General features: G+C 46.4%; 1 protein-coding gene across 3 annotated transcripts in view; it reads right to left on the bottom strand.

Annotated features, from left to right (window-relative positions):
• Nucleotides 1-17,467, bottom strand: part of sox6 (SRY-box transcription factor 6) — a 144,131-nt gene that overhangs the window by 78,888 nt on the left and 47,776 nt on the right. For all 3 annotated transcript variants that reach the window (XM_056278321.1, XM_056278322.1, XM_056278320.1), the window contains exons 4-5: nt 11,497-11,669; nt 6,589-6,657 (exon numbers count right to left, since the gene is read on the bottom strand). In XM_056278321.1, the coding sequence (XP_056134296.1) occupies nt 6,589-6,657; nt 11,497-11,669 (242 nt within the window). The remainder of the gene's footprint in view (nt 1-6,588; nt 6,658-11,496; nt 11,670-17,467) is intronic.

Raw genomic sequence — 17,467 nt, 5'->3', positions numbered from 1 at the left:
TTTCTCTTTCCTGTTTTCCCCTCGTTGTCTGAAGAGGACCAGCGAGATGGAGCAACTGGACTTTACTGTTTTCATAACCAGGGCTGGAATTCAGCTGGCACCTCCCGATTCACATCACCATCTTACCACTGAGTCAAAACACAATGTGATATATCCATATTACATACCTCCATATCATAGCATACATTAAGGTGTCTCGATATATGTGATATCTCGATACTGTGATTCAATATTACAATTTTTGTAATATTGTAAAAAAAAATAATCCATAGAAAATCCTCCATCTTAAAACATAAGTATGCCTCCCTAAGCAAACATTCAAGAACACCAATGCAAACATTCAGAGTTGTGGAAATCACAGCATCACACCACCGTGTTGCAACACTGTGACTCTGTACCAACACTGTCACAACTCACTATCATGCTGCTTTTTTTATATATAAAAAAAACAACAACACAAAACCAGTGAAATGGGCTTAAAGTGAATAAAAGGAAACAGTTGATCCCCTCCTGACATTGTATTACTGCCAGGATCATTTCCACAACAAATGAGGACAGGCTGAGGCAATACAAACAACTGTGTATGTGTGTGTGTGTGTGTGTGTGTGTGTGTGTGTGTGTGTGTAAAGCCTTGAGCTTCAACTTTTGATAAGCCTCTAACACTGCAATCAAAACATCTGCTATCTTAAAACAAGTGACATTGTAATCCCGAAGGACAAAGACTCAATCTCTCTTTCTCCCCCCCCCCCCCCCCCGCTCAGAAGTGTGATGAGAGAATGATGAAAATAGAGATGGCCATTCAAAAGGGAGACTTGATTAAATACTGCATGCTGCCTGCTACCAAATCTCTCTATAACCAACTGCACACTGGAGCTCCTCTGACCCTGATGTAGACAACACCCCCCCCCCCGAAAGTACATATCCAGCATGCCAGTGTGAGTCTTTAATTACAAACCCTGTGGTTTTATTTTATTTATTTTTTTGGACTTTGACAGTCCAGTTTACAATGCTCATTGATGTGATCAGCTACATCACCAGTAAAAGTACCCTTACAAGAACGCGTTCCCCCATAGCCAGACCAGAACAGACCAGGCCAGATCAGACCAGGCCAGACCAAACCAGGGCAGAACAGAACAGACCAGACCAGACCAGATCAGATCAGATTAGAACAGACCAGATTAGACCAGACCAGACCAGACCAGACCAGAACAGAACAGACCAGAGCAGACCAGAACAGACCAGAGCAGCTTTGAAGGCTGGCAGGACTGGCAGTAAAGCTGACTGCTCTCCGTGCTAACAGCGGGGGTAACCCAATCCCCCTACGCTGCTTTACCACTTTGCTGGAAGTCCCTGACATGCAGGCTGCGAGCTTGTTTACAGGACTAATTAAGTCAAAGCTGCTGCACATTACAGGGCCGGCACTTCTTTAAGAGCCAGCAGTAATGAAAACAGAGGGGCAAAAAAGATGCTTCACGAGCTCGCCCCGGCCCCCGTTGGCCCCTCCATCCTTAAAGATGTGGCTAGCACCACACTGGACAGTTTCAAGGATACGGATCAGGAAGAGAGGGTTTTTCATAAAATACACATTAAAGTCCTCGGTGTGGGATAAACAATGTTGAGGAGGGGAGGAGGGGACTGGTGGTGTTTGTCCTCTGGTGGAGCAGGTCTTAACAGCGGTGCAGCCGCAGGGTTGAATCAACAGACCGATGGCCAGATGACCGATGGCGAAGCAGATGGTCTTTGAGCATGGGCTTGTTGTGTTTAATTGTGGATGTGGTGGTTTTTATTAGGGCAGATCAGAGGGACCAGGTCTGGTCTGGGGGGAGACCAGCTAACTTGGCTGCACAAAGAAAGCCTTCTATCGCCGCTCAAGCGTTTGAAATGGATTTAAACACATTTAGAAGTGCCTTTCTATAGCTGCTCTCCACCCTCAGCCCATCGCCCTCCCCAATCTGTGCATCAAGGGGAATCTCCAGGTATCATCTGCCTTCAACTTGCGGATGAAAGTAGGAAGGTGAAAAAGTGAGAGATGCATTAAGGGTGGGTGTGCTCGATGAGCAGATGAGTGAAGAGCCCTCCGTGACAGGAGTGATGCTTGACCCTCGGCGCTGCAGGAGATGCTCCATGTTAAGAGTGTTTTCTGCAGGAGTGTCGTGCTCCATGCTCCTCTTCAGACGAGTGGGATACGGAGTCATCTCTCCAACACACTGCCCGGTGCTGAAGCGAAAGGTCCAGCTCCGCCGCTCCTCGACAGCATGTTGACAGTGAGCCCTTTCTCCTGGAAAGTGCCGTTGAAAGTGGGATTTTTTTTTTAATGTTCTGGCAGTGAATCCTGCTGCTATGCTCCAACGCTGTGTAAAACCAACAGGTTTGTTTTGCCTTCGCCCACCACAGTGTGTCTGTGTAGTTTCTGGTATCTAGTTCTGGGCCCAGAAGAAATGAGCCCCATCAAACATGGCTGATGGGCACCCAGGTAGTGTGGCAGTCTATTCCGTTGTCTACCAACACGGGGATCACTGGTTCGAATCCCTGTGTTACCTCCGGCTTGGTCGGGCGTCCCTACAGACACAACTGGCCGTGTCTGCAGGCGGGAAGCCAGATGTGGGTATGTGTCCTGGTCACGGCACTAGCGCCTCCCCTGGTCGGTCGGGGCGTCTGTTTGGGGGAAGGGGGAACTGGGGGGAATAGCGTGAAAACCCCTCACTGTCAGGGGAGAAGAAGTGGGGGGTGACTCCACATGTATCGGAGGAGGCATGACGTAGTCTGCAGCACTCCCCAGATCGGCAGAGGGGGTGGAGCAGCGACCGGGACAGCTCAGAAGAGCGGAGTAACTGGCCAAGTACAATTGGGGAGAAAAACGGGGCTAAAAAAAAACAAACATGGCTGATAATGTCATGTGATGAAGCAGGTCCATGATGTCATGATGCAAACTGTTTCTTCTAGAGAACGTTTGGTTGGTACTAGTGTTCTGGTTGGTACTAGTGTCCTGGCTGGTACTAGTGTCCTGGTTGGTACCAGTGTCCTGGCTGGTACTAGTGTTCTGGTTGGTACTAGTGTCCTGGTTGGTACCAGTGTCCTGGCTGGTACTAGTGTCCTGGTTGGTACTAGTGTCCTGGTTGGTACTACTGTGCAAGGTACTAGTGTCCTGGTTGGTACTAGTGTCCTGGTTGGTACTAGTGTGCAAGGTACTAGTGTCCTGGTTGGTACTAGTGTCCTGGTTGGTACTAGTGTGCAAGGTACTAGTGTCCTGGCTGGTACTAGTGTCCTGGCTGGTACTAGTGTCCTGGTTGGTACCAGTGTCCTGGCTGGTACTAGTGTTCTGGTTGGTACTAGTGTCCTGGTTGGTACCAGTGTCCTGGCTGGTACTAGTGTTCTGGTTGGTACTAGTGTCCTGGTTGGTACTAGTGTGCAAGGTACTAGTGTCCTGGTTGGTACTAGTGTCCTGGTTGGTACTAGTGTGCAAGGTACTAGTGTCCTGGCTGGTACTAGTGTCCTGGCTGGTACTAGTGTCCTGGTTGGTACCAGTGTCCTGGCTGGTACTAGTGTTCTGGTTGGTACTAGTGTCCTGGCTGGTACTAGTGTTCTGACTGGTACTAGTGTCCTTGTTGGTACCAGTGTTCTGGCTGGTACTAGTGTCCTGGTTGGTACTAGTGTTCTGGTTAGTACTAGTGTTCTGGCTGGTACTAGTGTTCTGGTTGGTACTAGTGTTCTGGCTGGTACTAGTGTCCTGGTTGGTACTAGTGTCCTGGTTGGTACCAGTGTCCTGGCTGGTGCTAGTGTTCTGGTTAGTACTAGTGTTCTGGCTGGTACTAGTGTCCTGGCTGGTACTAGTGTCCTGGTTGGTACCAGTGTCCTGGCTGGTACTAGTGTCCTGGCTGGTACTAGTGTCCTGGTTGGTACCAGTGTCCTGGCTGGTACTAGTGTCCTGGCTGGTACTAGTATCCTGGTTGGTACCAGTGTCCTGGCTGGTACTAGTGTCCTGGCTGGTACTAGTGTCCTGGTTGGTACCAGTGTCCTGGCTGGTACTAGTGTCCTGGCTGGTACTAGTATCCTGGTTGGTACCAGTGTCCTGGCTGGTACTAGTGTCCTGGCTGGTACTAGTGTCCTGGTTGGTACCAGTGTCCTGGCTGGTACTAGTGTCCTGGTTGGTATTAGTGTCCTGGTTGGTACTAGTACTCATCATGAAGAGTTTAGAGATGTAAGAGTGTGTTCCTGGTAAACGGTTAAAGAACATTCTGAACTTGAGATGCACATTTTGTGTTCATGCTGACCGTACTCCTCCACCACCCCCCATAAAACTGCTAGAACGTACCGCCACTCACGAGCTGCTGATCTGCCTGTGTGGGGCGGGGAACTCAGAGGATCAGACGGGGTGTTGTCTGCAGAGAGACAGAACACAGCGTGGGCGGCAGACTGGGAGGGATGTGCCTCACCCCGGGCACACCCAGCAGGACGACCTTGGCTTTCCTCAGACGGCGAGGTCCACAACCTTGACCACAACCAGTCACCAACCCTGGACTACCCTGCACGGCCTGGCCGTGTCCACCAGCGCCTGGGTGGTCTTTCACCTTGCAAGTCTGCACTGTACCTCACAAGAACACATGCACACATATACATACATACACACACACACGCACACACACACACACACACGCACACGCACACACACACACACACACACACACACAGGCAAACATGCAAGCAAACAAAGATGCATTTCAAACGCACACGTGCTTGCTCAGGCACACACACAGACGCATGCAAACACACACAAACACTGCAGTGCAAAATCTCCCTTTTACACCACAACAACGCACAATAAGCTACAATGTCAAAAAACTTCACACCAAAACATGTTCACTACAAATCTGATCTGTAATGAAGAAAAAATACAAATAAAATCCATCCATCCATCGCTCATCCAGACCGCCTATCCTGCTCTCAGGGTGCCAGGGATGCTGGAGCCTATCCCAGCAGTCACTGGGGGAGTCTATTCCGGCAGTCACTGGGCGGCAGGCGGGGAGACACCCTGGACAGGTCGCCAGTCCATTACAGGGCTCACAAAAAATAGAAATAAAAGAAGGTACAAAACTAAAACATTGTAAGCGGTAACCCGTGGCGGCGCTAAGTCATCAGCAGCTCCTCCGTGAAGGCCCGCCCGCCACACGGCTCCTGTGGGAGGAGCTTGTTTCAGAGGCATTTACCGGCTCCTTTCATGTGCTGCACCTCCAGCCTCCTCCATCAACTGGACTCATGAGACATTGTTGCTCTCTGCTTTTTTTGTCTTTGTTCATTAAGACTCGCTAATGATGCTCCTCCGCATCCCTGACCCCTCCCAACTGCCTCCAGCCAATTAACATGATGCCCACTGACACGTACAGTAACACGGAGAGCGGTGTGAAAATACAACACAATAAAACCACCCAGCGACATGAAACAACAGGCAACAACAGGTTAAAGGTGAAATGTCTCAGAGAAGACCACACCGCTGTCTCTGATATGGTCTGTACTCAGACGATATGGTCTACACTCAGATGTGTGTTGCTTCTCAGGGCAGGGTGCACTGGGTCACGCAGGGGAGGAAGGCAGTGATGGTGAGGAGTGAGAGAGAGAGGGACAGAGACAGACAGACTGAGAGAGGCAGAGAGAGAGAGACAGACAGAAAGACGCAGAGAGACAGACAGAGAGGCAGAGAGAGAGCACGAGAGAGACAGACAGAGACAGAGAGAGAGACAGAGTCACAGAGAGGCAGAGCGAGAGACAGTGAGACAGAGACAGAAAGAGGCAGAGAGATTGAGAGTGAGAGAGAGACAGAAAGAGAGAGCCAGAGACAGAGACAGAGCGAGAAAGAAAGACGAGTCACAGAGAGAGGCAGAGAGCGAGACAGAGAGAGAGAGAGAGAGAGACAGAGAGAGCAAGAGAGAGAGACAGAGTCAGAGAGGCAGAGCGAGAGACAGTGAGACAGAGACAGAAAGAGGCAGAGAGAGTGAGAGACAGAGACAGAGCGAGAAAGAAAGACAAGAGTCACAGAGAGACAGACAGAGGCAGAGAGCGAGACAGAGAGAGAGAGAGACTGTATTTTTGTTCAAACTGTATTTTTGATGCTTTGGCAACAGTGTTGTAAAACTTTCATGACAATAAAGCCCTTTGAATTGAAACGGAATTGAGAGAGAGAGACAGAGAGAGAAACAGAGACAGAGACAGAGCGAGAAAGAAAGACGAGTCACAGAGAGAGGCAGAGAGCGAGACAGAGAGAGAGAGAGAGAGAGACAGAGAGAGCAAGAGAGAGAGACAGAGTCAGAGAGGCAGAGCGAGAGACAGTGAGACAGAGACAGAAAGAGGCAGAGAGAGTGAGAGACAGAGACAGAGCGAGAAAGAAAGACAAGAGTCACAGAGAGACAGACAGAGGCAGAGAGCGAGACAGAGAGAGAGAGAGACTGTATTTTTGTTCAAACTGTATTTTTGATGCTTTGGCAACAGTGTTGTAAAACTTTCATGCCAATAAAGCCCTTTGAATTGAAACGGAATTGAGAGAGAGAGACAGAGAGAGAAACAGAGAGGGTGGGGTTAGAGAACAGGTGTACTGACCTGGATCTGCTGCTGGAGGAGGTTGATCTTGTGCTGTTGCTGCAGGAGCTGCTGCTGTTGTCTGGCGATCTGGGGGTGCAGAACAGAAACACATGTATTCACTTTCACACTGACACCGACCAAAGCTTCCCTCTGACGCCAGAGAACAACTGACATGACGGGCGCTCTGCAGCTATGGCCACAGACATATCTCAACATATCAAGAAAAGAGACACATTAATCGTACAGGTGTGGCTGTCCAGCCCAGTCATGCTGTAGAGGAACACGCTGCTAGCACGACAACGACGGGGATTTCATGTTAATGCTAATATATGCAATTATAGCAGTGTTCAGGGGGTGGCGGGGCTGTACCTTTTTTTTTTTTCCACAAAGTTATTGAACTTTGAAAATCATTCTCGGGTGGCACAGGAAGAGACGGCCTGTCATAAAGACAACACAGCCTACGGCAGCAGACTACAGGAGGCCAGTAACAAGCGCTACACTTCCAGTTCAGATTTCACAGAATATCACCAACTGACAGAACCAAATTAATGACAAATCCACAGGTTCAATGACCTCAGAGAGCTGTGATGGTCACCACAGCAAAACATCAGTTGTGACTCTTAAATAATGATGGAAGAAGACTGCGGAGGAGGGAGAAAACACACCGGGCGGCTCAACGCCGTGATGGACACGGTTGGTCAAAGCAGGTTCGTGATTGGGGTGAGCGTCTTTATGATCCCTGCCCCCCGTAACCCTCACGCCCGCCCAGAGCACCACGCTGACGGACATCACACCATCTCCTCACCCGCCGCCGCCGCTGCCACACACTCTGCCCAGCTGACAGCCTACTTTCAAGTGTCGCTCAATTTCCTTTTCAAATATAATTACAAAGTGTTCACTGTTCAATACCGGCCGTGTGTAAATGTGTCAGGGTTAATTTGTGCCGCCTTCCCCACACGTGTCAACACTTCATTACTGAGTTGTGTGTTGACGGCTTGATGACAGTTTGGCTCTCCTCAGCTCTCTCTGTCTTCCTATGTCCCCCTCTTCCTCACCCCTTTCATTCTTCATCAGCAAGCAGAGCACATACAGATGGATGGATGGATGGATGGATGGATGGATGGATGGATGGATGGATGGATGGATGGATGGATGGATGGATAGATAGATAGATAGATAGATAGATAGATAGATAGATAGATAGATAGATAGATAGATAGATAGATAGATAGATAGATAGATAGATAGATAGATAGATAGATAGATAGATAGATAGATAGATAGATAGATAGATAGATAGATAGATAGATAGATAGATAGATAGATAGATAGATAGATGGATGGATGGATGGACAGAGACAGACAGATAGATAGATAGATAGATAGATAGATAGATAGATAGATAGATAGATAGATAGATAGATAGATAGATAGATAGATTAGATGGATAGATAGATAGATATAGATGGATAATTCTGAGTTGAGAACACCTTCATGATTATTTGTAGTTCACAAATGAATATGGTAACACTGATTAAAAACAGAAATCAATACTGTTAATGTATTATTAGTGTACTATGACCAAATGCATCAATCCCAGGTAAATGGTCCATGTCTTCATTTAACACAGGAGGTGTGACAGTGTGCCGTGGAAACTCTGAGTGAACTCCCGCTTGATAATTGACTCATGGCCATTAGGATGGCTGCTGATAATAAAAGTGTCGCCCGTGTGGATAGTTTGCGTCCTTATTCCTTCCCAGACATTAACACATTTCATGGCCTCTGCTAATTTGCTGATTTGTACAATATGGCTCATTGGCCTGATTTGTGCGGCAGATCTAATGCCAGGCTTGTTCTAATAGGATTCCATTTATAAGATATAGAGGACTTCCATGTTTAATACAACATTTAATTCACACATCCACATACATTTGTTGGTACAAGTCATAACATTTTTTTCCACCACGCAGCATAAACGTGGGCAAGAGAGCATGACAAAACTCAGATTAAAATCCTCAAGTTAATATGAAGTAAAACGCCTCTTAAATCTAATATTATTCCAAACTCCTGCTACCGAAAAACATTTTATTTGCATATTTCATGCGTGAATTTAGGATGAATCAACAGAGCTGAGAGAGTTTGTGACAAATAGATTTAAAAGGTAAACTAGATAGATAGATAGATAGATAGATAGATAGATAGATAGATAGATAGCTAGATAGATAGATAGATAGATAGATAGATAGATAGATAGATAGATAGATAGATAGATAGATAGATAGATAGATAGATAGATAGATAGATAGACAGATATACTGGGAGATGAGAGTAAAAGTAAACAGGATGAGAAAGACTAAGATGAGAGCTTGGAAATGAGTGAAGGAGAAATTAAAAGAAAGAAACAAAGAAAGAACGCGAAAGACAGATAAAGAAAGAAAACGAAAGAAAGAAAATGAGAAAGAGAAAAAGAATGAGAAAGAAAAAGGAGAGAGAAAGAAAGAAAGAACGAATGAGACAGAATGAAAGACGCAAAGAGAAAGAAAGAAAGAAAGAAGAGAAAGAATGACAAAGAAATGAGAATGAAAGAGAAAGAAGAAAGAGAAAGAATGAAAGAAAGAAAAAGCGAAAGAAAGAAAAAAGAATGAGAATGAAAGAAAAAGAAGAGAAAGAAAGACATTAAGAAAGAAAGAAAGAAAGAAAGAATGAGAATGAAAGAAAAAGAAGAGAAAGAAAGACATTAAAGAAAGAAAGAAAGAATGAATGAATGAGCAAAAGAATGACTGAATGAATTAATGAGAAAGAAAGAAAGAAGAAAGAGAGAAAGAAAGAAAAAGAATGAATGAATGAATTTTTTTGAATTTTTAAAAAAACTATAGTTTTAAAAAAAGAAAGAATGAAAGAAAGAGAAAGCGAAAGAAAAAAGAAAGACTTTAAAAATTAAGAAGAAAGAAGAAAGAGAATAAAGAAGAAAGAGAATAAAGAGGAAATAGTCTTTCTTGTGCACAACTGGTCCCTGTGCTGGGCTCTGTGGTAACAGGCAGAGTTTTAATTGATTTTAAACGTCATAACTTAATGAGCAGCATAGTTGTGTGTGTACATCAGTGGTGTTGTGATGATGTCATGTGTTCAGTGATGATGATGAATTAATGTTTAGTGTGTTAGCATAATGTTATTTCCCTGTCTTTGTTTCAAAGCTGCTGCAAATGTGTTACAATGTTTTAAAGTTGCCTTTTTTTTAAAGTCAAAAGAAAGAAACAGAAAGAAAAAAGAAAAAAGAAAGAGAAAACAAAAAGGAAACTATCAAAGAAAGAAAACAGCACTTAGAAACCAACATGGACAGAAATGGGATAGAAAGAGAGAGAATGGGATAGAGCGAGAGAGAACGGGACAGAAAGAGAGAGCGGGATAGAAAGAGAGAGAATGGGACAGAAAGAGAGAGAATGGGACAGAAAGAGAGAGCGGGACAGAAAGAGAGAGAACGGGACAGAAAGAGAGAGCGGGACAGAAAGAGAGAGCGGGACAGAAAGAGAGAGAACGGGACAGAAAGAGAGAACGGGACAGAAAGAGAGAGCGGGACAGAAAGAGAGAACGGGACAGAAAGAGAGAGCGGGACAGAAAGAGAGAGTGGGACAGAAAGAGAACAGGACAGAAAGAGAGAATGGGACAGAAAGAGAACAGGACAGAAAGAGAGAATGGGACAGAAAGAGAACAGGACAGAAAGAGCGAGCGGGACAGAAAGAGAGAGAACGGGACAGAAAGAGAGAACAGGACAGAAAGAGAGAGCGGGACAGAAAGAGAGAACGGGACAGAAAGAGAGAACGGGACAGAAAGAGAGAGCGGGACAGAAAGAGAGAGAACGGGACAGAAAGAGAGAACAGGACAGAAAGAGAGAGCGGGACAGAAAGAGAGAACGGGACAGAAAGAGAGAGCGGGACAGAAAGAGAGAGTGGGACAGAAAGAGAACAGGACAGAAAGAGAGAATGGGACAGAAAGAGAACAGGACAGAAAGAGAGAATGGGACAGAAAGAGAACAGGACAGAAAGAGCGAGCGGGACAGAAAGAGAGACCAGGACAGAAAGAGAGAATGGGACAGAAAGAGAACAGGACAGAAAGAGCGAGCGGGACAGAAAGAGAGACCAGGACAGAAAGAGAACAGGACAGAAAGAGAGAGTGGGACAGAAAGCGAGAGAGCGGGGCAGAAAGAGAGAGCTGGACAGAAAGCGAGAGTGGGACAGAAAGAGAGAGTGGGACAGAAAGCGAGAGCAGGACAGAAAGAGAGAGTGGGACAGAAAGCGAGAGTGGGACAGAAAGAGAGAGTGGGACAGAAAGAGAGAGTGGGACAGAAAGCGAGAGAGCGGGGCAGAAAGAGAGAGCTGGACAGAAAGCGAGAGTGGGACAGAAAGCGAGAGTGGGACAGAAAGAGAGAGAGTGGGACAGAAAGAGAGAGAGTGGGACAGAAAGAGAGAGAGTGGGACAGAAAGAGAGAGAGCGGGGCAGAAAGAGAGAGAACGGGACAGAAAGAGAGAGAACGGGACAGAAAGAGAGAGAGCGGGGCAGACAGGTAGAGAGTGGGACAGAAAGCGAGAGCAGGACAGAAAGAGAGAGTGGGACAGAAAGAGAGAGTGGGACAGAAAGCGAGAGAGCGGGGCAGAAAGAGAGAGCTGGACAGAAAGCGAGAGTGGGACAGAAAGAGAGAGAGCGGGGCAGACAGGTAGAGAGCGGGGCAGAAAGAGAGAGCTGGACAGAAAGAGAGAACGGGACAGAAAGAGAGAGAGCGGGGCAGAAAGAGAGAGAACGGGACAGAAAGAGAGAGAACGGGACAGAAAGAGAGAGAGTGGGACAGAAAGAGAGAGAGTGGGACAGAAAGAGAGAGAGCGGGGCAGAAAGCGAGAGAGCGGGACAGACAGGTAGAGAGTTGTCAGTGACCTGCTCCTGCTGCTGGCGAGCCAGCTCCATTTGCTGCCTCTGCTTCTCTATCTGCGAGGCTGCGAGCTTCTTCTGCTCATCGTGGGCCGCCAGGAGCTGCTCTCGCAGGCTGATCAGCTGGGTGATCATCGTGGAGAGCTGGTGTTCCTTGTCTGCCAGGCCCTCTGGAGTACCTAGAGAGAGACAGAGAGACGGGGGGGGGGGGCAGAGACAGAGAGAGACTGAGTGACAATATATAGCAAGACTTAAGGACATAAACTAGCATAGAGGTATAACATGGACCATGATGGGGTAACTGGGTCTCGGCCATGGGATGAATGGCCATAACTACAGTAGCTGCCTAATCCATGCACAAATAGCAGGCACAGGTTATCATATTGTGTGCCATATTGTGTATCATGTTATGTGCCATATTGTGTATCATGTTATGTGCCATATTGTGTATCATGTTATGTGCCATATTGTGTATCATGTTATGTGCCATATTGTGTATCATGTTATGTGCCATATTGTGTATCATGTTATGTGCCATATTGTGTGCCACATTACCTTATTAGGCCAAAGGTAAAATTGAATATTGCTGTATTTGTACCGTACACAAAGTACAGTACAAAGACAGCCAGACAGGCAGAAATGGACTGCAGGGACTGGACTTGGAAGTGTTAAAGTCCCAGCCTGCAGTGGTCTACATCACAGTGTCTCTTCCCTTTCTGCCTTTCTCACTCTCACACTGTGAGGGTGAGAAAGGCAGAGAGGGAAGAGATTGTTGAAAATAGACAAAGAGCTTCGGGGAGCTGCCAGTTTGAGGTGGCAGTTTCTGCCAGACTATCTGAGGGTGAACACAAAGAAGACAGAGTCCCAGTGTACAGCAGAGCACTGCAACTTACACACGAGACTACCGTCATAATGCGCACACAGCTACACATCTCACACTCCTCTGCGGCCACTCCTGCTACACAGTGCCGCTTGCTCCTGACATGTACGCACACCACTTCCCAATCGCCACACAACAATAAGCAGAATGAAATAATCTAAACATTTTTTGGGGGGGGGGTATTTTCCCCCCTTATTACCCCGCTCTTCCGAGCCGTCCCGGTCTCTGCTCCACCCCCTCTGCTGATCCGGGGAGGGCTGCAGACTACCACATGTCTCCCCCCATACATGTGAAGTCACCAGCTGCGGGTTTCACCGGGGGGACGTAGAGCGTGGGAGGATAACGCTATTCCCCCCCAGCCCCCCCCCCCGCCCCCGAGAAGTTGTCCTGACCGACCAGAGGAGGCGCTAGTGCAGTGACCAGGACACGTGTCCACATCCGGCTTCCCGCCCACAGACACGGCCAACTGTGTCTGTAGGGACGCCCGACCAAGCCGGAGGTAACACGGGGATTCGAACCAGTGATCCCCATGTTGGTAGGCAACAGACTAGTGATCTAAACATTTTTAATTGGATCATCATTAATAGCAAACAGTGGGAGAATCCCACTGTTTGCTCTTGGTACTGCCTTATCAATACTTTGTTAATTCTAATTATTTTGTACACTCCGCAAAAAATAATTATATATTAAATAAATAGCAGTGCAGCGCCAGGGGACCAAAATCCAGATAGAAAGTTTCCCCTCGCCTCCTCCAGCTACATGTTTGTGTGTACGTGTGTGTGTGTGTGTGTTAGCATGAGGGAGAAAAGCAGCCCGCTGCACTCTCTACCTCCTCCTAATCAATGCTAAGTGATCCTCCCATTGACTTATACAGTCAACATAATTGCCAGTGAGAGGCGAGACAGTAACTCACTCTCCAGCCGCTGCACTCCTGTGTGACAAACTGATGTGGGAGCACACACACAAAGAGACATGGAGACAGAGAGAGAGCGAGGGAGAGAGAGCGAGGGAGACAGAGAGGGAAAGGATAAAAGGATAAAGAGCCAGATAACAGTATAGTAAAGTCTGGCCTGGGGCCAGCAGAAGCTGAATTCCTTCCTGGGTGTCTTCCTCTCTCCTCTGGCCACATCTGTCTTGAGTTTCTGCGAGCGGTCCCAGGGGCCCTCTCCACTCAAACTATTTTAATTTGACTAAACACCTGATTTATTTTATCTCTCCGATGAGGAAGGCTGTTTGTCTTAATAGGGCCTGTCAACCTCCAGAACCCATTCAGGGCAATTTACTGGCAGGCTTGTCTGCACCTCCGTTTGCTCCCTCTGTCTGCACTGCCTGCTGCAATGCAAGAGAGCTGCTATTCTCCACTTACCCCCCCAAACCAAAAACAGCACCTAAAGGCATCCATTCATGGAGCCTGTGTGGGGTTTCAGAGGGCCAGACCCGCTTCTTCTTCACCCACCTACACTTGCTGTGGAGGCTTATCTGCAAAACCTGACACGTCCAACACCACGTTTATTAACCTCTGGCTTTGTCCTGGTGACAGCAGCATCTCCAGGTCACCAGCCACACAACACAACTACTCACACAACTACTGCCTATATATTGTCATACTACACAACTAATCACACAGCTACTGCCTATATACTGTCATACTGCATCACTCACACACAACTACTGCCTATATAAAGTCATACTGCATCACTCACACACAACTACTGCTTATATACTGTCATACTGCATCACTCACACACAACTACTGCCTATATACTGCATCACTCACACACAACTACTGCCTATATACTGTCATACTGCATCACTCACACAACTACTGCCTATATACTGTCATACTGCATCACTCACACACAACTACTGCCTATATAAAGTCATACTACATCACTCACACACAACTACTGCCTATATAAAGTCATACTGCATCACTCACACACAACTACTGCCTATATACTGTCATACTGCATCACTCACACACAACTACTGCCTATATACTGTCATACTGCATCACTCACACACAACTACTGCCTATATACTGTCATACTGCATCACTCACACACAACTACTGCCTATATACTGTCATACTACATCACTCACACACAACTACTGCCTATATACTGTCATACTGCATCACTCACACACAACTACTGCCTATATACTGTCATACTGCATCACTCACACACAACTACTGCCTATATACTGTCATACTGCATCACTCACACACAACTACTGCCTATATACTGTCATACTGCATCACTCACACACAACTACTGCCTATATACTGTCATACTACAAAACTACTCACACAACTACTGCCTTTATACTGCATCACTCACACACAACTACTGCCTATATACTGTCATACTACATCACTCACACACAACTACTGCCTATATACTGTCATACTGCATCACTCACACACAACTACTGCCTATATACTGTCATACTACAAAACTACTCACACAACTACTGCCTTTATACTGCATCACTCACACACAACTACTGCCTATATATTGTCATACTGCATCACTCACACACAACTACTGCCTATATACTGTCATACTGCATCACTCACACACAACTACTGCCTATATACTGTCATACTGCATCACTCACACACAACTACTGCCTATATACTGTTTTACTACACAACTACTCACACAACTACTGCCTATATACTGTCATACTGCATCACTCACACACAACTACTGCCTATATACTGTCATACTGCATCACTCACACACAACTACTGCCTATATACTGTCATACTGCATCACTCACACACAACTACTGCCTATATACTGTCATACTACAAAACTACTCACACAACTACTGCCTTTATACTGCATCACTCACACACAACTACTGCCTATATATTGTCATACTGCATCACTCACACACAACTACTGCCTATATGCTGTCATACTGCATCACTCACACACAACTACTGCCTATATACTGTCATACTGCATCACTCACACACAACTACTGCCTATATACTGTTTTACTACACAACTACTCACACAACTACTGCCTATATACTGTCATACTGCATCACTCACACACAACTACTGCCTATATACTGTCATACTACATGACTCACACACAACTACTGCCTATACACTGTCATACTACATGACTCACACACAACTACTGCCTATATACTGTCATACTACATCACTCACACACAACTACTACCTATATACTGTCATACTACACAACTACTCACACAACTACTGCCTATATACTGTAATACTGCATCACTCACACACAACTACTGCCTATATACTGTCATACTACACAACTACTCACACACAACTACTGCCTATATACTGTCATACTGCATCACTCACACACAACTACTGCCTATATACTGTCATACTGCATCACTCACACACAACTACTGCCTATATACTGTCATACTACACAACTACTCACACAAATACTACATATATACTGTCATACTACACAACTACTCACACAACTACTGCCTAAATACTGTCATACTACATCACTCACACACAACTACTGCCTATATACTGTCATACTACATCACTCACACACAACTACTGCCTATATACTGTCATACTACATGACTCACACACAACTACTGCCTATATACTGTCATACTACATGACTCACACACAACTACTGCCTATATACTGTCATACTACATGACTCACACACAACTACTGCCTATATACTGTCATACTACATCACTCACACACAACTACTGCCTACACAGTAGAGCAGTCAGGGAGGAAGACAGGAGTAAAGAAACAGATAGACAGACAGACAGACAGAAAGAAAGAAAGAAAGACAGAGAGAAAGAATGAAGGAAAGAAAGACAGAGACAGAGTCAGAGACAGAGACAGAGACAGAGAGAGAGAGAGAGTAGGATGAGGACAGAAATGAAGGACCATAAAGACTTGATGGTTTGTCACTGCTACTTGTGCTCCAGCCTGCTGGGGTGAGAAGGGCCATCAGGCCCCCAGGCTGGCACACAGGCCCTTGAACAGTGACACCAACATCTGGACTCAATTATGACCTCTGTCCTGCAGCCTACACAAGGCTGATGGCCACTCAGCCGCGCCGCACTGCGTGACAATACTGTACTAACTACTGTAAAGGGCAAAACAAACAAGCATGTACATGCACGGTGTGTGTGTGTGTGCTTGCTAACTTGGGAGCAGAACGCTGCTCAGGACCCACAGAGGGATCCACGGGGCTAGTCCGGGGGCCGGTGTGCGGGGAGCGCAGGCCTGCACAAACACTAAAAGAATACTAACAGAGGAGCCATTGTTTTGATGCCGGGCTGCTGCATTGTGGGAAGCCCAGACTGCCCCCTGCGCTAAAAAATGTTGGCCTTTTGCGCTTCACTCTCTCATCTTTAATCTTTAACAATTATTTTCTTTTCCCCCCCCCCCCTCTTTTCCCAACAGCACACACACAACCACCACCACACTCGGAGAGCTTAAAAATTCCAACAATATTTGAATTTATGGTCGCACTAAAAATAAAGATTTAAACAGGCATTCATACAATTACTGAAATATGAAAGTGTGGTAAGAGATTTTATCCTCTCTAAGAGTTGACGAGAGATCTTCCGAGCATCCCCAGCTTAAAGTCTAGCACATCTGTTTTTTGTTGGCTGCTTCGGTGTAAAAAATCTCTTTCTTCCTTCTCTAAATTATGGATCAGCTTTAAAATGCAGATAAAACTTTTATTGGGAGCCACATAAGAGAAGAGCCGCGGTTTGTATCTGACCGGCCTGCTGACAAAAGAGGCCGTTTCCTGCATATTGCATGGCTCTTAACAGCGGTGGGGCCGGGGGTCTGCCCGTTAACGTGTCTCCTCTCATCCAGCTTCCGACGGCAGACGGGCGGATCCAGAGATGCCTGGCTGCTGGCCGAGGGCTAACGTGTTGTGACATCCCCCCCGTTGGAGGACGGAGACGCACAGGAGAACAATCGTAGGCTGACACAAGAGCCTGTTAGGGCCAGCGGGGTACCCTGAAGTGAGTGGACAAGCCGAGCTGGCACCGTCTCGTTCTGTTCTCGTCCCACCAACTTCACACCAGAGACACCAGAT

Source organism: Lampris incognitus, chromosome 4 (genome assembly GCF_029633865.1).
Source record: "Lampris incognitus isolate fLamInc1 chromosome 4, fLamInc1.hap2, whole genome shotgun sequence".
NCBI classification, from domain to species: Eukaryota; Metazoa; Chordata; class Actinopteri; order Lampriformes; family Lampridae; genus Lampris; species Lampris incognitus.
The sequence above is the reverse complement of the archived record's forward strand: the minus strand, read 5'-3'. Positions and strand labels throughout refer to the sequence as shown.